General features: G+C 42.6%; 1 protein-coding gene and 1 long non-coding RNA gene across 2 annotated transcripts in view; both read left to right on the top strand.

Annotated features, from left to right (window-relative positions):
• Positions 1 to 5,060: 5,060 nt before the first annotated feature.
• The window catches only part of rfc1 (replication factor C (activator 1) 1), a 92,113-nt gene continuing 71,859 nt past the window's right edge, over positions 5,061 to 25,314 (top strand). Inside the window, exons 1-4 of the mRNA XM_068036681.1 lie at positions 5,061 to 5,160; positions 12,652 to 12,777; positions 12,940 to 13,015; positions 17,672 to 17,791. Of these exons, the coding sequence (XP_067892782.1) occupies positions 5,080 to 5,160; positions 12,652 to 12,777; positions 12,940 to 13,015; positions 17,672 to 17,791 (403 nt within the window). The 5' untranslated portion in view covers positions 5,061 to 5,079. The remainder of the gene's footprint in view (positions 5,161 to 12,651; positions 12,778 to 12,939; positions 13,016 to 17,671; positions 17,792 to 25,314) is intronic.
• Positions 5,375 to 7,709, top strand: LOC137372671 (uncharacterized). The gene is made up of 3 exons (XR_010975471.1): positions 5,375 to 5,742; positions 6,652 to 6,882; positions 7,347 to 7,709. It is a non-coding gene; the product is annotated as an uncharacterized lncRNA (long non-coding RNA).

A 25,314-nucleotide genomic window follows, 5' to 3' on the forward strand; every position in this document is an offset into this window, starting at 1 on the left:
AATTTTAAATGAGGAAGGGTAAGTAGAGAAGCAGAGAGGTTGAGGGAGACAATTTCAGAACTTAGGGCCCAGGCAGCTGAAGAAACAACCACCAGTGGTGGAGCGATGAAAATTGGGGATGTGCAAGAGGTCAGAATTGGAGGGTTGAAAGGCTGGAGGAGATTACAGAGATAGGGAGGGGGATGGGGGGACGGTGAGGCGATGGAAGGATTTGAAAAGTGAGGTGTTGCCAGACCAGCTGCCAATGTAGCATAAGGGTGATGGGTGAACTGGACTTGGTGCGAGTTAGGATATGGACAAACGAGTTTTGGATGACCAGCCATTAGTCAATTCTAAATTTAGTTGCAGTTAGGGAATCAGCACTTCACCTTTAAGCTTTTTAAATCTTTGCTGAGCTGGAAATTGTGCCACTGAAGCCTACACGTTCCCAGTACAGAGTCCAATGGGAGTGCTGAGTAATTATTCAAAGGAGCAGAATGTACAATTTCTCGCCAGGCCAACTCCATGCACACCAAATGCAAGGGGCTGAAGTTTTGGGCTCTGTCGAGGTTGCGAACGGAGGCAGACAGAGCCCAAAAAGACTGTTGCTGGCCATGTGCTGGTTTCCCAGGTTGATAGGTAAATTGGCCATTATAAATTGTCACTAGTATAGGTAGGTGGTAGGGAAATATAGGGACAGGTGGGGATGTTTGGTAGGAATATGGGATTAGTGTAGGATTAGTATAAATGGGTGGTTGATGTTCGGCACAGACTCGGTGGGCCGAAGGGCCTGTTTCAGTGCTGTATCTCTAATCTAATCTAATCTAACTCCATTCCTGGTGAGAGTTTCAGGACTAGCATCCCGCACCCAAAGTGAGAATTCAGCTTTGGCTGTATTCACACACTTTTGAGCATGGTGCCACTATGGCCCAAATGCAAAATTGTGTCTTACGTGAATAATGTCTTAGCCATTTTATGGTATTACTGTTTCAATATAGCCATGGTATTCAATGTTTATGATTAGTAGGACATAAGTAATGCAGTTTATGATCACTGAATCATGAATATTACATATTGTACCACTATTACTTGATCACTTGCTAGAAGAGGCTACGTCTCCTCAATATGTATTGATATCATTTATTAAGTATACTTTGGGGGGGGGGGGAGTCCATTTCTGTCAGGTTTTCGCCTCATAATGGCTGAGTTGGAATTTCTGTTCTGGTCTGGAGCCATGTGTGTGTTTGTCTGCCGATGTTGTTGTGAAGTCATTTTCATATATGTTGTTACGAAGGTGTGAAAAGGGTATAGGGGTTCCCTCTCAGCCTTTGCCTGGTTTATCCGTAACAGGGTTTAATTTTTTAGAACAAAGTGATTACTGACAACGCAGCCGGCAGCATAGGTCATCCGACTGCGCCAATCTGCGCACAGATTGGTTCCTACCCTCTGCGCATTGTGCCATGTGTTTAGTTTGCCATTGTGTGATTTTCACCTTAGGGGATGGTTGGTTCCTTTTTCTCCTAACTGTGGGGGGAGGATTCCTTGCTAATCTCTCCTTTGTCCTCTGGGACACTTCTGCTTGCAGATATTTGCCCAGATTCTGCTGCATTCCCTTGCAGCACTTCAAATAGGTGAGGCATCACCCTCACAGTTTCTCTGCCCTCTTGAGGACTTTCTTTGTCTCTGCAGGTTCTTGTAAATGCTGTTAGCAACTCTGGTGGGGTTCTTCTAGAGTCTGCATTTATATGTGGGGTCTAGCTTTTCAAGTATTTCGGGGTTGGCTGACCAGACAAGTTGGAGTTTTCATCCAAGATTCCTCCCGGACTTCCTTTAACCTGCCCTCTTGGTCCCTTTCTCCCCTTTCCTTTTTAACCATTTGCCAGCCTTGTGCTGCCTGTCCCCTTTTGCTCTCGGCAGGGGTCCCTTACCGTTCACCAGCCCTCTGCTGGAGGGTCCTCTAAACACTGGTACAGGACTTCAGGTTGCAGGTTTCACTGTCGGTTGGGGTTTCCCCTCAACCTGGCACATGTGGCAACTCCTACAGTACTCCACCACATCTTTGTGGAGCTTTGGCCAGTCAAACAGCTGTCTTATGCGGGCTTTGGTTTTTCGTATACCGACATGTACAGCCATAGTAATCTCAGGGCCACTCTTGATATTTCTCTCCGGTACCTCTGCGGCACCACTAACTGGTGAACCACTGTCCACTCCTTGCTGTCAGGTCTGTAAGGAGAACTCCATTTTCCTCATCAGTCCCTCATTCTTTAGATAGTAGCAGTCAGGGACTCCCTCTGCTTCAATTTCAAACTGGGCAGCTTGTGCTAGCTCTCTCAGTACTGGGTCAGCTCACTGATCCTCAGCCAGGCAATATCCATTTAACTCATTCCCTGGGTCTTCTAACTTTCCAAAGAAAGTCTCAGACAGATAGACCTCATAGTCATCTGCCTACATTGCCAATTTAATCTCCTCTGGGGGAACTGGTTTGATCATAGTCTGATTTATTACACATTCAGGGAAACTGCAGGGGACCGTCTCCTGCCACTGCCCTGTCTCTCTGACCTCCTGCGGTCTTTCTTTCACTACTGGGGAAGCTACCACCTTCGTCCCCGCCAGGTCATTACCTCGGAGCAGGACAACCTCGTCCACAGGTAAACTAGGGACCATCCCTACAGTCACCGGTCCTGAAACTAGGTTGCACTCCAAGTGCACCCGGTGTAAAGGTACAGGCATACACTGACCCCCAATACCATTCACCACCATTCTGGTGTTCACTGCACTCTCTGGGGGATAGGTCAGGCCTTTTCCCAGTAAAAGGGATCTAGTGGCCCCTGTGTCCCTGAGGATTACTATGGGCTTGCTTGCCCCACCCAAGGGGTTACTCTCCCTTCAGGCACAAAATCCTGATAACCTTCAGGAATCCTATTAAATTTTCCTGCACTTGCAGCCGTAAGCTTCCTGGTTCTCATTCTTACTGCGGTTAAAGCCACAGCTTGTTCTGCTGTACTTTCCATCAGGGTCCTTTCTGTCACTGAGCAGGTGTGCCCTGATTAACCCTTTAGTTTCGAGCAGTCAGCTCGTAAATGCCCTGCTTTATTACAATGGAAGCACACAGATCACCGTGTCTCACTCTTACATACAGCACCTTCCTTTTTGGCTGGAGGAGGGCCCCCTGTGTCTCCTGCTTCTCTTTCCCTCCCAGGACTACTTGGGCTTCTATCACCTTCCCAGCCTTTGTCCTTTTCAGATTTGTGGAGGTGATTAGGAAAGGTTTTCCCCTGGGAAACCGACTTATAAATGAGGGCAAACTCATCGGTGAGAAGTGCTGCCTGCCGGGCTCCATGAACTTTCTGTTCCTCTACATGTGTCTTTATGGAGAGTGGGAGAGAGTTTTTAAATTCCTCGAGCAAAATTACTTCTTTGAGATTTTCATAGCTGAGCTGCACTTTAAGAGCCCTCAGCCACTGGTCAAAAGCCAACTGCTTATTTCTCTCAAACTCCAGTTAAGTTTGATTAGCTTGCATCTTGAGGGTTCTAAACATTTGGTGATAGGCTTCCGGTACTAACTCATATGCCCCAGGATAGCATTTTTTATCAGTTCATAATCTGATGAATTCTCATCTGGCAACATGGAATAAACCTCATGGGCTTTGCCAGTTAACTTGCTTTATATCAATAGAGTCCAGACCTCAGCTGGCCACTTTAACTGCATTGCCAGTTTTTCAAGAGACACAAAAAACACCTCTGACACGACTGAAGGGAACATAAGAAGAAATTGGAGGCATATCATTCCTATTCTCCAAAAGCAACAGCCATTAATTCATTTGGAAGACCCAGAGGAAGATGAACAAACCCAAACCGAACAGAATGCTGTACTCTGTAGTAAAGTTCAACCAAGTCAACAATCCAGATTTACAAAGACTACTAATCATCCCAGGCAGACTACAACCAGATCAGGGAGAATTGTCAAACCTCCTGTCAGACTAAATTTGTGAAGTCAGAGACTTGGGGGGAGAGAGGGTAGTAGATAAGTCATGAATGTATGTATGTTTGAGAAAATGTTGGAGAAAGACTTGGGGGAGATGTAGCATAAGGAGGTAAAGGATTAATACTGAAGATAGCGAGAGAATCCCTTCCCACTGTAAGAGTGATGATGTAACAGTCACATGGTATGGGCTTGAGGAGAAGAGGTAGCAGCCTAGAGGATGCTTGCAGATAGTAAATGTAAATAACAAAGAGTTGTTATTTGACTTTATCCAGAATGCCCTAGCAATGCTACAAATACAACAACAACACACAACATGGAGTACTGCGAGCAGTTCTGGGCACCACACCTTAGGAAGGATACATTGACCTTGGAGGGAATGCTGTGTAAATTTACCAGAATGATACCTAGACTGCAAGGGTTAAATTATGAAGACAGATTACACAAACTAGGGTTGTATACCCTGGAATTTAAGTGCTTTAGTGGTGATTTGATTGAAGTTTTCAAATGTTAAGGGGAATAGATAAAGTAGATTGAGAGAAACTAGTTCTGCAGAGTCTAGGACTAGGAGGACATAGTCTAAAGATTACAGCCAAACTTCTCAGGACTGCAATCAGGCAATTGATACTAGATCAACTAAATTTTAAAACTGAGTTGATAGAGTCTTGTTATCCAAAGATATTAAGGGATATGGAGTTCGGTCACACATCAGCAATGATCTCATTCAATGACACAAAAGCCTCGAGGGGCTAAATGTCCTATTCCTGTTCCCATGATTAGCAAGAGTAATCTGAATCTGGAGGCTGTAATGTTCAGCCGCTAAAATGGAGCTGTTTTAACTTGGCCTGCCCCTTGTATGCTACTGGTGAGATACTATCTGTGGGGAAATAGTCCAAATAGGCACATGCTGAGCTAAAATGGAGTTTTAATTGCAACTGCTTTGTTTCTTTCTTGTGATGCATCTAAATCTCGCTGTGACATTTCTAGGACAGTCAGTGCCTTTACAACATTGTGCATTCTGACGCTGTACAGCAGCCCAGTGCAATGACCCAGTTTCTTCCCGTCTCTGCACCTGTCAATCAAACCTCTCCTGATCCGGGCCCAGCCGCCGGAGGTGCATGACGTCATCCCCGTGCGCCGCACGCCTGCGCGTTGAAATTGTTGGCGCCAAATGTAGTGGCGGAAGGGACGGTGACATGGTGAGCGGGGGGGGATTGGGGGTAGCCTCCTGAGGGCCTTGGGACTGGCTACCGGCCACTGCTGCATCACTTGTGGCTGTAGCTTGGGCCGGGCGAGGGGGTCGGTTGTCAATTTCGGGGGGGTGGAGAAGGGAAGCGGGCCCAGTCGGTGGCCGGATTGTGGGGGTGATGTGTCCGCAGTGGCGGCCGCTTCTTCGCCCTGTTCCTGCCTCTAGATTTTCCGACACTCCGCACTTCTCCTTCGGGTTCCGTCGCTTCTATGACGTTTCTTTTTATATTGTAACATTTACCCTGTTTGAAGAACCGATGTTGGTTCAGTGTCTCTGGTGGGTCGGGGTCGGGCTGCCACACTGCTTCTGCTGGTTCTCTCACTTGTCTGTGTGGGGTAATCACAGAAGGAATCTCGCTTAGGCCCATTTCTGTGACTGCTCTGCCTGTGCGTTGGGTTGAGATTGCATCGAACCTTCAGATGAAAAGCTTCCAGTGGAAATGTTTGCCTGTCTTGTGAGTCCAGTGATTGGGAATCTGGATGAAAATCATGACTTATTGAGGGATGCTTTCCTGTGACCAGAAGTTGTATTGGTCAGTAGAGTCATACATGGAAACCCTAAAAATATACAGTTGATCTAGTAAAGGTGATTTAGTGAATGGGGTCTGTGGATCCACACCTGCTAAATTCCCCTGTTACAGCCCCAGAGGGTGGGTGAAGAAGGGAAGTAAATTCCATGAAAAGTTATGGGTGATGATCTGGAGCAGAAATACCAAGTGCTGAAACATTTACATTCTTTATTACCTAGGGCTGAGGAGTTGGACAAGGGCTTGTTTGTAAGAATTCCTTTCTGTTCCTTTGGATTCCTGAGGGACATCTCTGGCTTGTCTGTAAATAGTATATTTATGTATATGTTGTGCAAAGATGTTGAAAGTGAAATGGGTGATCTTGGTGATAGATGGGGTGTTGGGTTTGAAGCTCTGTATTTTGGAGCAGTTTTCAACTTTGTGATGGGTAAATTGAATGCTGCCAGTGGAGAGTATTCTGGGTATAATCAGCATACATGTGAAAACCAGACTTGCAGATGATGGGAAGATGCAACATGTGGCTGATGAATGGGACAAGGGAAGGGGTGGATCTTTGGGTTGATTTGGAGGTGAATGTATCACAGGAGATGTGCTTGTTGTGATGGTATGGATATGAATGGAATGTGAGACCAGTGCCACAGACTGTGAAGGAAGGTGGTGTGGTCCACCACATCAGTTGTCGCTGGGAGGATGTATCTTGGTCATGTTTGCATAGAATATGATTAGGGCAGAACTGCATGTTGAAGATAAGATTGTCCTTGCAATTTTTCTGCTAGTTTTCTACTGGCTCTTGCTTCCACTCGAGGGGCCTTATGGCCTACTCTTGCTCCTATTTCTTTGTTACTGAACTACAAACTGACAAAAAAGGTGTGTTATAGTGTTTATATCTGCCAAACACCTTTTCTGTCTGCACAGATGTAATGAGCAGGGACCTTCGACTGTACAGGTGTTGTGTTGGGGAGGAATACCATGACTTCAAAGAACTGTGACAGGATGCTTTCTATTCCAACTTTATTCTGCAGTGGCATTACTGCAGACATTCTAAACTGGACACCAAGCACTCTGAAGAGAAAAGAACTTATTTTAACTTTACGGCAATGCTGAATTGGATCTTCACAGCAAGTGGTGTGAAATTCACGTGTTGAGGTAGGACTGTAAATGGTATAATTTCAAAAACTGCTGTTAGGATATTAATACTAATTTGAATTGGGAGGTGGAAGAAACTGGAGGTTTTGTAATCAGGAGTTTCACCTGAGTAAATTTTTTAAAATGTATTTCAAAATGTCTAATTTTTGCAAGAATGATTTTGCTTCATAATTCCATCAACTTTATTTCCTTTTCTCCCTTTTCTAAAAAAGACTAAAAGGGCAGACAGCCTGTGTGCTTGTAATGTTACTTCAGTTGGCCTAAGTTTTATCTTTCATTTTCCAAGATCAGTATAAGATTTCGTTGATGGGCATAAAAAAAGGAAATTACTTGTCAAATTTTCGCATAGGACCTCCCCTACATCAGAGTTTACATAAATATCCAATGGATGTTGAATGCCATTTTGTGATAACATCTGTAACTTTTATGAAATTGGATTAATTTTGTAAAATTTTACATTTTAGGACCATGGATCATGCAGAAGTCATGCTGGTTTTTCTAGTGTGACATGTTTCTTGTCTGGAAAGTGAATGGAGGTGACTGCCCCATTGTGAATGAAGTTGGAACTGGGAATGGACCCCACAAAAGTATAAGAGGAATTTGTCTGCAGCTGGATTGGTGGGAACTGCACTCATGCAAAATAAAGAGCAGAGGGAAGATTGACCTGTTTGTGAACTGTGGGCTTTCTCCTGATTTAAGGACCTGTTATATGTTATGCATAATTACAATTTGAGGGTTTATTTTAATGCATCATATTCACACATTGCACTGACCTGTAACACATTTTGCTGTTCTTGTACTTGCATATAAAATAAACACTTTATTTAGAAAAACTCCTGAATTTTGAATTTTCATTTTTGGCATCAGAACTATGGAGTTGATGGCTGTGCAAGCCTGGAACCTGATTGTACAGGGATAAGAGATGACCAGATTCTCTCTTCCAGTCAGAAGCTTTCATTGAACATGCATCAATAAAGTTAACAGTTGGGCAGCAGTGAGGGCCGAGGAGCAGGTGGGGTGGTGTGAAAGAGGAACTGAGCTCGCTTCTTCCCTCCTGCTCTTAAAGTTGTTGCCACCTTGCTGGGTTATGCCTATATGGGCACTGGTCACTCTCCTATACCTCACCTTTGCCTTTTATTCATTTGTGAGCTTTGGAGATGATCACCAGCAGGCTGCTCATCTATGAGGGTGGGCATCACAGTTGAGTCTGTATTCATCTGATGTCTACGCATTAAGTTTCAGCAGGAGTTACAGGACAGCAATCAAGAGAAGATCTAAGTTGAGGCTGAATCAGCAAAGACTGGGAATTGAACCTTGGATTTTTTGTCTGTATGGCTCTATGACTTACTGGGTCGGTTAGCTGGGCCATCAAACCACTTGTTGCTGACTTTTTTTTTTGCACTAAGTAGTCGGCTTTGTTGAATTAGGTGTGAGTCTCATGCCAGAGTTGTCTTGTTTCACCTTTTAAGGTCAGTGTGAAGAGAAATTACACAAGCAGACTACGATCAAGTGTAGTCGCTTGTTCTTCAGAGTCTGATACCCTTCAGGTACTCCACCAGGCACCTCTTCTAGTAGTACTAAAACTAAACACCGCAGTCTGTTTACATGTTCATCAGTTCTGCTCAAGTTCCTTGTACTTCCCTGTTGGCTGCCTTTTGCCATATGCTGCTTCCCCTTCATTCATTTTCTTTCATGCCTGGACTTGCCTTTTATCATGAGCCACTTCCTGACTTTGTATCACAATTAATCCAATCAACTGTTGCTAGGCTAGTGCTATTGAACCTTCTTCCTGCCTTCCATGTTGTTTTGAAATAGCTGTTTGGAGACATGGCTGGGTTCAGTTTACTGCTCATCTGCCTGTCAGATTTGTCACATTTTTTTTTCTACGAAATTGATAACGTTCACCAGACAATTTGACTGAACTTCCATCTGTTCTTGCCCACTGCACTGGAATACTACTGTACTCCATCAACATGTTGCTGGAATAAGTTTATATAAAAAAATTGTTGCCTTTGATTCACCTTTGAAGTTGGGAGTTAGAATCTGTGAATCGTAATGCAATAATAGGTTTATGTATGCTTTGAGCTTTAAGGTTTTTTTTCCTGAGTGGAGTTGTGGGCTATGGGTTCTTCCTCCTCGCCTATATGGCGAGTTCCTAGTCTCAACCAGGCTGTCTGGCGATGTGTGTTGCACACCACTGCAGCATCATTTCAGCTTTTGATGGAAACTGGTCATTTACCTGTCTCGTGTGTTATTGACGAACGTGTGGCATAAGAGGGCAACTTATATCAAAAGTTACTGCTGGAGGAGAAAGTGGGAATTTCATTTTAGGCTTGAATATTTTTATTGAAATAATCTTAGATATGTTATGGATAAACTTTAAATTAAAGCTAGGGCTTCTGTTTGCTAGAATCTGGGGCAATAGAATCAGTTTTAGTTTGGTGCTACTTCCATAGAGTTCAATCATTTTTAAACTCTTAACCTTTAACCGTGTGCAACTGGTGAATAGATGCGCTGTGTATTTGTCAGTATTCTTAACTTCAGAGCAAAACTAAAAATATTTATTGCACTGTCAGTATTTTGTTGCACAGCATTATTTACCTGATATTCATAACAGACCATGATCAGTCACACAAATGTTACTGTGACCCTGGCAGCTGCTGCTGGTATTGGTTTTCCTGCAAAGGGAGGAAGAGGCAGATTATGTCTTCCTGTCTGACTACTCCAGTTCTCTCCTGGCCTGCTTCCCATCTTCCACCCTCTTTAAGCTTGAGCTCATTCAAATCTCTGCCGCCTATATTCTAATTCTCACCAAGTCCCGTTCACCCATCACCTCTATGCTTGCTGATCTTCTTCGGCTCCTTGTTCAGCAACACCTCATTTAAAATTCTTATCCTTGTGTACAAATCCCTCCATGGCCTTGCCCATTCCTATCTGTGCAACTTCCTCCAGGTATAACTTTGAAATCACTACATTTTTCTAATTCTGGCCTCTTGTGCATCCTCTTTCTTTTGCTCCACCATTGGTGGCTATGCTTTCTGATGTCCAAGCTCTGGAATTTCCACGCCTTTACCTTTTTTTTCCTCCTGTAAGACATTCCTTCAATCCTGTCTCTTTGACCAAACTTTTGGTAACCTGTCCTAATACCAAATGTCAAATTTTGTTCAGTAGCACTCCTTTGAAGTGCTTTGAACACTTTACTACTTTTAAGGTGCTACGTAAATGCAATTTGTTGTGACTATTGACTTTACCCATACATGTGCAATGACTGGTTCAGCATTATGATTGTTAGCTTCATTGCTTTCTGTCAGAAATACTCCAAGAATGAGGACCAGGTTTTCTCATGTCCCATCTATTCAGGCAGTAAACCGTTTCTTCAGATCTGGCCATCTGCTGCATTTGTACTCTCATTGAGTTGAGCAGCGTGTGTTTGGTCTTTTTAGTAGGATATACCATGATGAACTTGCAAGCAGTGGGGTCCTAGAAATTATCCCACTGTTGCCCTTAAGGAAATTGCTCTGAAGAGAAGTCCCAGGGGGCAATGTGTTTCATTGAGCTCAAGGGGATGACAGGTTATCTTTTTGATTGTGCCAAAAATTATAAACATGCCAGCATTCAGAAGACGCGTGGCATTGTGCTTTCTCCACATCCTCTTCAGCATTTTTCCAATGTTTTGGGATTCCAGTTGGTTATACAGATTTAGTATATCCTGTGTTTTACCTTAATCTTTGGACTCTTGCTACTAACCACAGTAAGACGCACATTGTGGGAACATACAGCGTATAGTACAGTGGTGAGAAAAGCAGCTTGTTCATGTAGTTATTTTTATTATGGTCCAGTGAGAGAGGCTGTTCCTGTTTTCTTCCCCATTCCCCACATATTGCTGAATGCCGTTTTACCATCTGTCATTCCCAATGGAATGAAGCCTCAATTCTGGTGGACCTACTGCCTCCAGAGAAAACAATGTCCTGAGACGCATCTCAGGACCTCTAGAGGCGGCAGCACCATTTCATTCATTACAGCGCTGCTGCTAAAATCCAGTCTGGTGTCAAAAGCAAGATTAACTGAAAAGGGCCATTTAACTGGAATCTTGCCTACTCAACTGTAGGCTGTTGTAGAGATGTCATTCAGAAAGCTTTGAAATCTTGCTGAACAAATCAAGTTTGTGTTGTCATTGAGCAATACCATCCAATGTGCCGGACTGTACAAGACCTTCCATGTATTCTATTATATCACAACCAAGAAAGTGTGCCCAATTTGTGCAACTTAATAATTTTCTTTTTGAGAGAGGATAATATTGGAATTGTGCATATGTATGTTTTTTTTTCAAGAGTAGATTAATTGCTCCTCCTTGATGGCTGAACTGCTTAAGACAATGGAAAGCTAAATGCAGATTGAAAAGGTTCCAGGTTTGATCATTTATAAAACACTGGCCAGGCTTCAACGGGGCATCTGACTTTAGGAAGGCTTTCAAAGGATGCGGTAGAGATTTACGAGAATGGCATCAGGGATGAGGGACTTCAGTTATGTGGAGAGATTGGGGTTGTTTTCCTTAGAACAGAGCAGGCTAAAAGGCAATTTGATAGACATGTTCAAAATCATGAATGGCCTTGATATGAGTAAATAAGGAGAAACTGTTTTCAGTGACAGAAGGGTCAGTAACCAGAGGTCACCAGTTTCAGGTGATTGACAAAAGAATCAGAGGTGACTTGAGGAAATGTTTCTTTACATGGCGAGTTGTGACCTGGAATGCACGACCTGAAAGGGTGGTGGAAGCAGGTTCCATAATATTTAAAAGGGAATTGGAGAGATACTTGAAGGGGCGAAGAGACTCTACAGGGCTATGGGGAAGGGGCAGGGGAGTGAGATTAATGAGATAGCTTTGTCAAAGAGTTGATACAGGCACAATGGGCTGAATGGCCTCCTTTGCTATAGCATTCGATTGATTGGCGGTGAGTTAGCTTATCTTGGCTGCGATGCTCTTAGCAGCATTACAGTTGGCCTCTGCCCTAATTTGGAGAGAGGAGTATTGCTGGGGATCTGTTCCTGTCGGAATTGAGTGTACTGTTTGTTGACACCAGGGCTGGGCTTGGCTGAGACCCCCATGGTCGGAGAACTTGCTGACACTGCATGAAAATTGCCCACTTCTGTGAGGGACTAACATGCACCTGTGAAACCACCTCAGTGAGGAGTTAAAGCTTTCAGGAGGGGGCAGAGATAATTGACAAAAAAAAGAATCATTTAAATTTTAGGATTTATTATTTATATGAAACATACTAGCTGTTGGGCCAATTTTGTGACTAAACTAAAGGCCCTATACAATTGCAATGTCGAATTTCTTTCTAAAATGGTTCCACAGATGTTCTCTTTACTGGTCTACCTGGGGGTCCATTTGATGTACCAATCAGTCCTTGCATGGAGCGCTTTGTGATCAATCACTTCTACATTTGCTTTGCACTAGTTTTGAAGTCAAGTCCCCATGTCCTAATCTTTGTAATCGAGTTGGAAATAATATTCCAGATTTACCTTTCCATACTGTTTACTGTCGGGGCTGAAATGTCTTAAGTATTTTCAGGATTCCCTTGTAACTCCAATCTCTAGCACTGTCTCTGAATTGCCAGTGATAGGCCATTTAGTGTGCATGTGTTATTTGCCCATTCTGAACTTTGAGGCAACAACTTAAACTTTTTTCTATTATGGAAGTATGAGTTATCTCAAACAACTGGTGAATTTTTTTAAAGTGAGAATTTTACCATTTTATATTCATAGGACATCAGAAGATTCTTTGGTGGGCTTTCTACTGGGAAAAAACCTGGTAGCGAAACTTTGGAAAAGAACAGAACTAAAAATGTTGGCAAGGGAACTTCTGACGTGAAGAAGAAAACTGATGTCGAGGTCCGTTACTTTATGCCCATTTTATGAGGTTCTGAATATTTCGCTATCACTAATGCTTCAATGAAATAAGACTGCCAGCTTGCATCCAGTGCAATGGACAGCATAGACAGGACAGTTAAACATGATCTAATGGTGCACACTTTATCTGTTTTGTGTTTTCAGGGAAAGGGTTCACCCAATTCGACCTCAGGGAAACAAAAGCCAATACACAGGAAAAAGCACATTATTTATGATTCAGGTAAAGTTTTGTGGAAATTGTCTTCTCTGTTAAATATAATCTATGTAGAATGAGATATCTGGAAGAGTGCTGGTTTCCCCAATTTTTCATCCTCCCATAAAGTTATCGACTCATTGTTAGAGTGTGGTTTCGCTGGCGCTGGATGCTCTGATGTCTTGTCTATCTGCCCATTATTCATGTGAGTCTTCACGATAAGTATGGGCATGGGTGAGGAGGGTGTATCACAGCTGAGACTGGTCCTCTTTTCAGCAGCCATCCAGATGCCTTAACATTTGGCAGACGTTATTGGCTAGGAATCGCAAATAGGGGCGCTGACTGAATTTACTCCCTCCAGTCTAGGGGTGTTGAGACCTATTGTGTCTGTACCATTTCTGTGTCTGAGGGCTGCAATTCTCCCCGGCCCCTCACAGGTGAGGCATTGGATCTTGGATTTTGCTAATCATAGAATGGTTACAGCACAGAAGAGGCCATTCGGCCCACCGTGCCTGTGCCGTGCTCTCTGCAACAGCGACTCACCTAGTCCCATTCCCACACCTTTTTGAGTGGTTTACTAAAGGGCTATTAGTTTGTTGGGAGGAATGAACTAGTCACATGATGTCAATTGCTGAAGCTCATTTCTCATGGCTTTTTTGCCTTATAGTTGCAGTTTGAGTGCTCTCTTAGTTAGCTAGCTTTAATGATGATGACACATGGATTTTTATGACCTGGACTCTTGCCTCTGCCCACTGATTCTAGTAGGTACTCGGCCTTGTGCTGGATTTTAATGTTGGGGCTGAGATGGTGTGATGGCAGCTCTTCCTCCTTTTATAGTAATGTGTCATTGGGAATGCTGTTTGGTCAGATTGGTGGCTGTCATATGGACTGTATAATTTTTGAGTGTGAAGCTGCAGCTGAGAATTAAATAGGGGCCTGTCTTGATGTCTTTTTTTTTTTTGCAAAACCTTGTTGGAGAGTCAGCACATTGAGAGAGTTTTTCTTGACTGGTTTCCTTCTGCAGAAACAACCAATTGGAAAGCAGCTTTCTTTAATATTCATGGATTTTGTTTTTGTTTTTATTGGCTCATGGGATGTGGGCTTTGCTGGCTCAGCCAGAATTAATTGTCCTTGAGAAGGTGCTGGTGAGGTGAATTTGTATGGATCAGGCTCATTGTTGAAGAAAACTAACTGGAATAAATGAGCCAAAAACAATTAAACACAGTACAACTTCCAGGTTCACCACAAATGGAACAAAATTGTTTATGATGCAGGAATTGTTTAAAAAATATATTCAAAAATAATCTGCTCAATTTTAATTTAAGCAGAATAAATTTACAACAACGATAAATAACTGACACTGAAGGCTTGGTGCTAGTTTGAGGGCCCTGGCCTCCCTCCCCTGCATTGATGATAGAAGGCAAACTAAGTGGACTTTGGTCCTTTTTCGTCCAGCAGTTCCTGTGCCCCAGATATAGTTGGTTGTTGTCAGAGGGGGAAATCATTATATTGCTCCTGTTGGGGGTCAAGATCACTCAGTATACTTCTGCTGTGAGAGTAATACTGAGGAATAATTTTAGATTTGGAATTGGTAGTGATGCCCCCAGGGAGGACTCAGAAGATACTGTTCTTTTGTCATTTGTTACTTGTCTCTATTTCTATCTGCATGACTGTCACTGGAATGTAAATGTAAATTGAAAGTGTTAATTGAGAGGGCACTGTACTTGGATCTGTGCCCCTGCTTGTGTTATATTTATTTATCAGCGCTGGTTAAATGTATAAATTACAAGAGTGAATGTTGAATGTGGAAGAAGTTGAATTGGAAATTTAAGCTGGATCCATGACTAGTTGTTAAAACAGATCTGAAATAATAAAAAATGCTGAAAATTCACGGGTGATTGCAATGTAACAATTTTGCATTTGTATTACACCTTTCAAACATCTCAAAACGTTTTGTGGTTAATTCCTTTTGAGGTGCAGTTATAATGTATGAAGATATAATTCTGTACATAATTAATGAGACTATCACTCAAAAATTGAATACATGAATGTTGTCCTTCTGAAGAGGTTTAGCATTGGCAATGTTCGCTACTCTCATAGTGTCCAAGTTAACACTGAAGTGGAGGCAAAAAGGTTACATAGTTTCTCCAGCTCTCATTTGGCACTACAACAGTCATCAAACATGAACACTGCGTTGTGATTCCCTCTGTGAATCACTTGATCCTGAGGGTAATTGACAGCCTCTTGGTTCTATGGGGGCAGCAGTGCTTCATGTGACCCCCTGAGGTGTATTAAAGCACCCTTGTGTTTCAGTTCTTGCTACAGCTATATTCATATCCTAAGTGGAAACATATGGGGTCACAGCCATGAATCCTGCCATAGTGAGTTCCTTGCTATCAAAAGGCTAAACTGAGGGATGGCAACTTTTCAGAATAAGTAAAGCTTAGGGGAGATGGTAGCGTCGTGATAATGTCACTAAACTGGTAATTCAGAGGCTCAGGCTAATGATCTGGGGATATGGGTTCAAATCCCACCATGGCAGCTGGTGGAATTTAAATTCAATTAATTTTTAAAAATTGAATTCGATATCAAATTATCATTTGATAAATTTAAAATTGAAAGCTAGTCTCAGTTTCATGGCTCCATTACTATCATCGATTGTCGTAAAAACCTATCTGGTTCACGAATGTCCTTTACGGAAGGAAATCTGCTGTCCTTACCTGGTCTGGCCTACATGTGACTCCAGACCCACAGCAATATGGTTGACTCTTAACTGTCCTCTGAAATGGCCTAGCAAGCCACTTAGTTGTCCAAGGAAACTAGGGATGGGCAACAAATGTTGGTCTTGCCAGCGATGTCCGGATCTCGTGAAAGAATAACTAGAAAAGCTCAGCACAGGAATGTTTCAGGTTTCTTATGTACATGTTCCGACTTGCAGTTTGATAATGGCAGATACAGAATAAGTTGCTTATGTGCACTGTGTAGTGGGGAGGAGAAAAGGAAAACCTTTCATCTCCTTGCAACACTACTTAAATTACAAGTAATTGATATAAATAGAATATTCTAGTTTTTTTTTAAGCTACTTGGTGTACAAACTGCAGATGCTGGAAATCTGAAATAAAAACTGGAAGTGCTTAACAGGTCTGGCAGCATCTGTAGAGGGAGAAACAGAGTTGATGTTTCAGGGTCAATAATCTTTCATTAATTCTGACAAAAGGCCAATGACCTGAAACGTTACCACTGTCTCCACAAATGCTGCCAGACCTTCTGAGCAGTTCCATTTTTTTCTGTTTTTATTGCTCATTTGGTATGTTCAGCTTGTAAAAGTGTGTGTTGCAGTCATTCTAAAAATATTCAGTTGTGCAATGGGGTGTGCTGACTTTAGACCTGTTCAGGAGCATTTCTATGTATTTTTGTTTTCAGTTTACTTGGTAAATGCTTTTCAATATCTAACGTTGCTTACCTTGTCAATATGCCAGTGTTTTCAGTGAGGTTGGTAAGTACTCTGAGGCGTGCGCCCAAAAATTGTAAACTTTAACTCGTGAATAAGAATAATAGAAGTTAATGGATTGTCAAAAAATCCCAACTAGTTTACTAACGGTCCCTACCTGGCCTATACGTCATTCCAGTTCCATGATGTAGTTGATTCTTAATGTCCTGAGGGTAGCAAATGCGACTTGAAGCTGTTGACCACATTCCAAGAACAAATAGATGGTTAGTTTATTTTAAGAAACTGACTAGTCAAGTGTAGTGAGTAGATTTGCTTTTTCTGTTTCCTCTCCTCGATGAAAGTGCTGGTTACGGGTAGGATACAATTCCATTTGTGGAGGAAGCTCTCTGGTATCTCTTTAAGATGACTTAAAGGCATGCTTGGGTACAAAATTGAAACCCGACCCAGGCCTAACCCGACCCTGGCCCGAGTCCTTTTTTTTTTGCTGCCCCCGACCTGACCCGACATGAATATCACAATAAATTTAGTGATATCAAGCATGTTATTGTGCTCTACCTTGTCCAAATGGTAATACTTATGATCCTGTTCATCTGTTCCAGCAGCAGGCTATTCCTGCAGATCGAGCTGTGGGGAATCATGGGTGAGCCTGATCCTGTGAGTTCCCGGAGGCAGCACTGTCCAACCTGACCCGAATGCTGGACTCGGAATATAGACCCGACCCAAACCTGACATGTCGTTGGGTCTGTTCGGGTCGGGTAGCCAGGCTTTAAGATGACTGTTCTGCATATGCAAGTCTAGATAGGTAATTTGATTATGGAAGGCATCACAACTCATGCTGATCCTGACCCAGCAGGTTCACTGGTTCACTATCTGACAGATGAGATCTCTGATTTTTCCTTCCCTCTTCCATAGCATGGGTGTAATGATAGGAGGTAGAACAAATCAAGAGCAGATTTACCATGTAACGTAGCATGTTCCTGTACTGTAATATTCTGTGATGGTAGCTGTGTGTCCTCCCTATAGCCCATCTCCAGATCAGATAACACAGCAAAGGCCACCAATGAACCTAGGTCCGTGTGTGAGATTTAATACAACACCACTTACTGTAGCCTAGTGCATAACTGCAAACTAGTCATTCCAGCATGTTTTGAGCAGATTTGTATTGTCATAAGATTTGCTATCTATAAGGAAATGTGTGTTTTTTTTAAAACACCTGTGTTACTGTACTTCAGATTCTGAATCAGAAGAGTCTCCACCGGATAAAAGATCCAAGAAAAATACTTCCTTCTCCTCCTCCTCCAAACCTATAAAACCTTCCAAACCAGAGACTGCAATTGTGGTTTCTGAAACTGGTAAGAAACAGATTTGATCGGTGTTCCTATATATAGTTCTATTCTCAGTTTTTGTTCTTGTGAAATAGCAGAATAACGACAGATTGCTTGTGTTTTCACTCATTCTTTCTTGTGCCTGTTGTGCATTTGCTAATCTAGACCAGTAGGTTTTAACAGCCCCATTGTTTGATTGTCAGTATTCTTCGCTTGATTTCAGAACTTTCAAACTATAATTTTAAATTGGTGTAACCCACTTGAGATGGAAAATAAACTACAGCAGATTGGATGTTAGAAGGCTTGATCATAGCTGGTCATGCCTGGGCAGCTGGGAGGAATACTTTTTTTCGTGTAGGATCTATGCTGCTAATGGTGCTTGCTGCCTTGAACTTATAACTCACTTTTATAGGAGCATTTCATTCAGTTTAACTTCAGTCAGAAATGTGGTAAGTTTTTTTGCCTTCCCCGACCAATAACTTTTTAATATAGAACAACACTTAATCATTGGACCATTACTCAGTTATTTGCTTGCACTAATAAGTCATGAATTTATTTCTGATTGCTATTTGTGGCATATTTCAAACTCCTTTTTAGGGATTAAGAAAATAAGAATTAGCATTTTAATCTTCTCCAAGACCAGACATCCTTCCTGAAGACCACAGAAACATAGAAAATAGGAGCAGGAATAGGCCATTCGGCCCTTCAAGTCTGTTCCACCAGTCATTATGATCATGGCTGATCATCCAACTCAGTAACGTGTTCCCGCTTTCCTCGCATATCATTTGATCCCTTTTGCTCCAAGAGCTATATCTAACTCCTTCTTGAAAACATACAATGTTTTGGCCTCAACTGCTTTCTGTGGTAGCGAATTTCACAGGCTCACCACTCTCTCGGTAAAGAAGAAAAAACTGAGTGCAGTACTCCAAATGGACTCTGACCAAAGCTATATACAACTGAAGGATAACTTCCTTCCCTTTCTAATCCAAGTCTCTGGGGTTAAGTCCAATATTCCATTAGCTTTTTTGATTGCTTTTTGTACTGGTCCACTAATTTTAAATGAGTAGTGTGCTTAGACTCCAAATCTCTTTGCTCCTCCACAATTCCTAGTTTCTCACCATTCAGAAAATACTCTGATTTATCTTTCTTCGGTTAAACTGGATGTGTCCACATTAAACAACAACTGCCATAGTTTCACCCACTCAATTAATCTATGTTTCTTTGCAACTTACTGCTCACATCTACACCACTTACTGTCCCTCCCAATTTAGTGTCATCCACAAACTTGGGTGAAGGGATAGAGTTGTATATCCAAGTCATTAATAAATATGGTGAAAAGTTGAGACCCCGGACCAGATCCCTGAGACGGTGCAGAGGAGATTTACCAGAATGATTCCAGGGATGGGGGATTTTAGTTACAAAGTTAGGTTGGAAAAGCTGGGGTTGTTTTCCTTACAACAAAGGAGGTTGAGGGGAGATTTAATAGAAGTGTACAAGAGTACAAGTCGTCACTATTGAGGATACACGTAACATCCCAGTATTAGCTGTAAGTCAGGAAATGGAAGGGAGGGAGGAACACAAGAAAATTACAATCACCAGGGAAGTGGTACTGAACAAATTGTTGGAGCTGTGGGCTGACAAGTCCCCGGGTCCTGATGGACTTCATCCTAGGGTGTTAAAAGAAGTGGCTAGTGAGATAGTTGATGCGTTAGTTTTAATTTTCCAAAATTCCCTAGATTCGGGGAAGATTCCTTTAGATTGGAAAATAGTGAATGTAACTCCTTTTATTCAAAAAGGGAGGGAGACAGAAAGCAGGAAACTACAGGTCAGTTAGCTTAACATCTGTCTGAGGGAAAATGTTAGAAACTGTTATTAACGACGTTCTAGCAGGGCATTTAGAAAAATTCAAGGTAATCAGGCAAAGTCAACATAGTCTCGTGAAAGAGAAATCATGTTTAACCAATTTATTGGAGTACTTTGAGGGAGTTACATGTGCTGTGGATAAAGGGGAACAGGTGGATGTATTGTACTTAGATTTCCAGAAGGCATTTGATAAGGTGCCAAATCGAAGATTATTGCAGACAGTAAAAGCTCATGGTGTGGGGGTAACATATTGACATGTATAGAAGATTGGTTAGCTAACAGGAAACAGAGTACGTATAAATGGGTCATTTTCTGGTTGGCAAGATGTAATGAGTGGTGTGCCACAGGGATTTGTGCTGGGGTCTCAACTTTTTACAGTTTATATAAATGACTTGGATGAAGGGACTGCAAGTATGATTGCTAAATTTGTTGATGACTCAAAGATAGGTAGGAAAGTAAGTTGTGAAGAGGACATAAGGGGGCTACAAAGGGATATAGATGGGTTAAGTGTGTGGGCAAGGACCTGGCAAATGGAGTATAATGTGGGAAAATGTGAAATTGTTCACTTTGGCAGAAAGAATCTAAAAGAAGCATATTATCTAAATGTTGAGAGATTGCAGAGCTCTGAGATGCAGAGGGATCTGGGTGTTATCGTGCATGAATCGCAAAAGGTTAGTATGCAGGTTCAGCATGTAATTAGGAAAGCTAATAGAATGTTATCGTTTATCGCGAGGGGAAGCGAATACAAAAGTTGGGATCAGTTATACAGGGCATTAGTGAGACCACATCTTGTGGACTGTGTACAGTACTGATCTCCTTATTTAAGGAAGGATGTAAATGTGCTGGAGGCAGTACAGAGAAGGTTTACTAGACTAATACCTGGAATGGGCGGGGCTGTCTTAAGGGTAAAGATTGGACAGGCTAGGCTTGTATCCGCTGGAATTTAGAAGAGTAAGAGGCGACTTGATTGAAACATATAAGATCCTGCGGGGCCTTGACAGGGTGGATGTGGAAAGGATGTTTCCCCTTGTGGGAGAATCTAGAACTAGGGGTCACTGTTTAAAAATAAGGGGTCGCCCATTTAAGACAGAGATGAGGAGAAATTGTTTTCTCTGAGGGTTGAGAGTCTTTGGAATTCTCTTCCTCAAAAGGCGGTGGAAGCAGAGTCTTTGAATATTTTTAAGGCAGAGGTGGATAGATTCTTGATATGCAAGGGGGTGTAAGGTTGTCGGGAGTAGGTGGAAATGTGGAGTAATCAGTTCAGCCATGAGCTTATTGAATGGATGAGCAGGCTTGAAGGGCTGAGTGGCCTACTCCTTCTCCTAATTCATGTGTATTTTGCCAAACTTAGGTAAGTTAGACAAGGAAAAACTGTTCCCATTAACTAATGGTACAAGGACTAGGGGACACAGATTGAAGGTTTTGGGCAAGAGATGCAGAAGGAATGTGAGGAAGAACTTTTTTATGCAGCGGGTGGTAATGGCCTGGAACTCGCTGTCCACAAGGGCAGTGGAAGCGGCGGCTGACAACTTCAAAAGGAAATTGGATGGCCACTTGAAGGAAATTATCTTGCAGGGTTATGGGGATCGAACGGGGGAGTGGGGCTGACTGGATAGTTCTGTGGTGAGTTGGCATGAACTCGATGGGCTGAATGGCCTCCTGTGCTGTAAATGTCTGTGACTAGTTAGTGGTAATCTGCTGACCTCTTTAAAAAAAAAAAAATAAGTTGTATGATTTACAGCTTGGGTTATTGGGAGGGATTTGAGCCTTGGTGATTAAGTAGTTGGGGAAAACTGCTGTCTTATTCAGTGAATATTTGGAGGATGTTGAAAAGGCTGTCATGGCTTTTATGAAAATTCTGGCTGGTATTAGTGACCTTCAAGTTATGGATGGTTAGGTGGAGGCCATGACAAAAGTAGTTGCGTACAGTATCTTAGAGATTGGGCCTGATGGGCTGAATAGTCTTTTGCTGCGCTTTTTTTCATTCATAAAACTAATTGTTCAACCAATCAACGTTTTTGCAAATTGATTTGAGTACTGTCACATGGTCACCAGATCCAGTGTACACGACACAGTCCTGATTTTTGGTGAATGGTGTCGCTTTAGTTTAGCTCAACATTTAGATTATGCCAGTGACACAAGAATGACTGTAAAAGATAAACAAGCTGCCATTAATGTTCCAGTGCCATAGAGATGCACCCACTGAAGTAGTTTCTACTATTGTTGCTGGAGGTAAGTATAAACAGTGCCAGCTCTGGGTGATTTGTGCAGGATGTGCTGAACTCTGTAAGCATTTTGCAATGTAAATGTGACTATATACAGTATCTGTTGGTAACCTGTGTCATGCTGACTGGGTTCAGCACATTATTGCTCATTTTCTGACATAGTTGCAGATCTTTGCAGCAGAGTTTTGTTTTTGTACCCTGTGAAATATATTCAGTTTGTGTGAGCTCGTGTAGTTGGAATTGTGGGTCATGCGCCTGACATCACCTGGATCCACTTGCAGCAGGGCATTTTATGCTACATCTGTTTACTTGAACTTGGCTTTTAAAAGCATTTTCTTGCTGTCAATTTTCTCTGCTCCCCTCCTGAAGCTGATAAATCCTGGTGAGCTGTGGTTCTACAGGCACTTGCAGCACTTGGTACTTGCATTCAAATGCAAATTTTGTAAATTTCCATCTCACATTTTGGGTTACAGTGTCTTGAGTAATTTGAGAGATATGTGAAATATGCATGGGAGGTACGGTGACTTTGGACCTATAGCTCCCAAAGCTTTCCACCACTGGGATTTTCACAATCTATCATGCCTCTGACCAAGTAGTGTAAACTAAATATGAAAGATATTAATTTGATCTGGATGTTTGGTAAATGTTTATGAAGCAACCACTGGCAGTTATTTTATTATGAAAGTTGAGATTAACACTAAAAATTGTGGGAAATGTCCTATTTCCCTTAATTGAGAATTTGAGAGAGTGGTAAATGGGAAGGTTTCACATTTTGTGGCCTTTGCTCAGAGATTCCAGAACAGTAAAATAGAATCCTTGAACTGTGACACTTGGCACCATTACCTGTTCCAGTTGTGCAACGCCCCATCTTTGTTCCTGCTGTCGCTGTCAGTTAAGTGTTTCCAGAGATACTAACGTATGATTTTGACCTTGACACTTGTAAATACCTGTTATTAGCAGGCTAGATAACACTGGAGCTTAGTGAATTATACCAAAGCACTGTATGGATAGGCGTTGCACAACTTATCAAAGTTAAATGTTACTATAGTAAACATTATATCTCCAGTAACCCATCTCCCTGCAAGTATCAGTGTCACTGTGACTGTAATGGATGGTTCGGGAAAAATATCCAGACGTTTAGATGCAAGGTTTTTCTCAATTGTCTCATTGCATTTGAGACCACTTATTTCAAATTGGGACCCTTTTTTGGATATGCCAATCATCCAGGAAATGTTGGTCAATTTTTTTCCTGCCCCTTTTTTTTGGCACCATAATGAATTGAAGTTGAAATCTTGTAGCCTGAGTAACAGTGTAAATTATTTCTGGAAATGGGATTTAGTTGGTGTTTTTATGAGGATAGCAGGCAATGGCAGACACTGATGTGTATTTGGAAAAATCCATTAAATTCTGCCCCATGATGCGTCTGTGGGAGACAGAGAAGATGTGAAATGGGAGGCAGCCTCTGAGAGCAAGTTGAATTTTGCTGTCCACTATTTTGTGCCTGGAATTTGGCTTTGGGTACAGGCTTTTTTCCCCACAGGTTTGGACTGATAAAATAGTGCAGAGAGAGATTTAAAAAAACTTGATTAACAGCAACTTACATTTATATAGCACCCTTAATATAGTAAAACATTCCAAGTCACCTCACAGGTACATTATCAAACAAAATTTAACACACAACCAGATGGAGATATTAGGACAGGCGACTAAAAGTATTGGTCAAAGACAGTAGCAACTTAAAGCAGGAGAGGGAAGTGGAGAGGTTTAGGGAGGGTATTCCTGAGTTTAGGGCTTAAGCAATTGAAGGCATGTGCGTCAATGGTGGAGTGATGAAAATCAGGGATGCCTAAGAGGCCAGAATTGGAGGAGTGCATATATGTTTGAGGGTAGCAGATCAATCATGATCATATTGAATGGCAGAGCAGGCTTGAAGGGCCGAATGGTCTACTGCTATTTCTTATGCTTTTATGTCCTTGTAGAGCTGGAGGAGCTTAGAGAGTTGTGAAACCATGGAAGGATTTGAGCACAAGGATGAGAATTTTAAAATTGAGGCTTTGCTTGGCCGGGTGCCAATGTAAGTCAGTGAGCACAGAGGTGATAGGTGAATGGGACCTGGTGAGAGTTAGAATATGGGCAGTAGAGTTTTGGATGAGCTGATGTTTATGGAGGTATTCAGTCAGGAGGGAGTTGCCCTGGGAGTCTTCAACATTGATTTTGGACCCCATGCAGTGTCATGGCATCAGGTCTGACATCAGCAAGGAAACCTGCTGATTACTACCTACCGTCCCCCACCCCCCTTGACTGATGAATCAGTGCTTCTCCATGTTGAACACCAATTTGGAGAAGCACTGAGGGTAGCAAGGGCACAGAATGTACTCTGGGTGGGGGAACTTCAATGTCCATCACCGAGAGTGACTCCGTAGCACCAGTACTGACTGAGCTGGCCGAGTGCTAAAGAACATAGCTGCTAGACTGGGTCTTCGGCAGGTGGTGAGGGAACCAACAAGAGAAAAACCTACCTGACCTCGTCCTCACCAATCTACCTGTTGCAGATGCTACTGTCTATGACAGTATTAGTAGCAGTGACCACAACACAGTCCTTGTGGAGACGAAGTCCCGTCTTCACATTGAGGATACCCGCCATCGTGTTGTGCGGCACTACATGCTAAATGGGATAGATTTTGAACAGATCTAGCAACTCAAGGTTGGGCATCCATGAGGCGCTGTGGACCATCAGCAGCAGCAGAATTGTATTCAACCATAATCTGTAACCTCATGGTCCGGCATATCCCCCACTCTACCATTACCATCAAGCCGGGGGACCAACCCTGGTTCAATGAAGAGTGCAGGAGGGCATGCCAGGAGCAGCACCAGGCATACCTCAAAATGAGGTATCAACCTAGTAAAGCTACAACACAGGACTACTTGCATGCCAAACCGCGTAAGCAGCATGCAGTAGACAGAGCTAAGTGATCCCACAACCAACGGATCAGATCTAAGCTCTGCAGTCCTGCCACATTCAGTCGTGAATGGTGTTGGACAATGAAACAACTGACAGGAGGCGGAGGCTCCACAAATATCCCCATCTTCAATGATGGGGGAGCCCAGCACATCAGAGCAAAAGACAAGGCTGAAGCATTTGCATCCATCTTCAGCCAGGAGTGCCGAGTGGATGATCCATCTTGGCCTCCTCCTGAAGTCCCCAGCATCTTCAGTCTTCAGCCAATCCGATTCACTCCACGTGACATCAAGAAACGGCTGAAGGCATAAGATACTGCAAAGGCTATGGGCTCTGACAACATTCCAGCAATAGTACTGAAGTCCTGTGCTCCAGAACTAATTGTGCCCCAAGCCAAGCTGTTCAGTACAGCTACCACACTGGCATCTACCTGGCAATGTGGGAAATTGCCCAGGTATGTCCTATGCACAAAAAGCAGGACAAACCTAACCTGGCAAATTACC

This window comes from Heterodontus francisci, chromosome 1, assembly GCF_036365525.1.
Source record: "Heterodontus francisci isolate sHetFra1 chromosome 1, sHetFra1.hap1, whole genome shotgun sequence".
NCBI lineage: Eukaryota > Metazoa > Chordata > Chondrichthyes > Heterodontiformes > Heterodontidae > Heterodontus > Heterodontus francisci.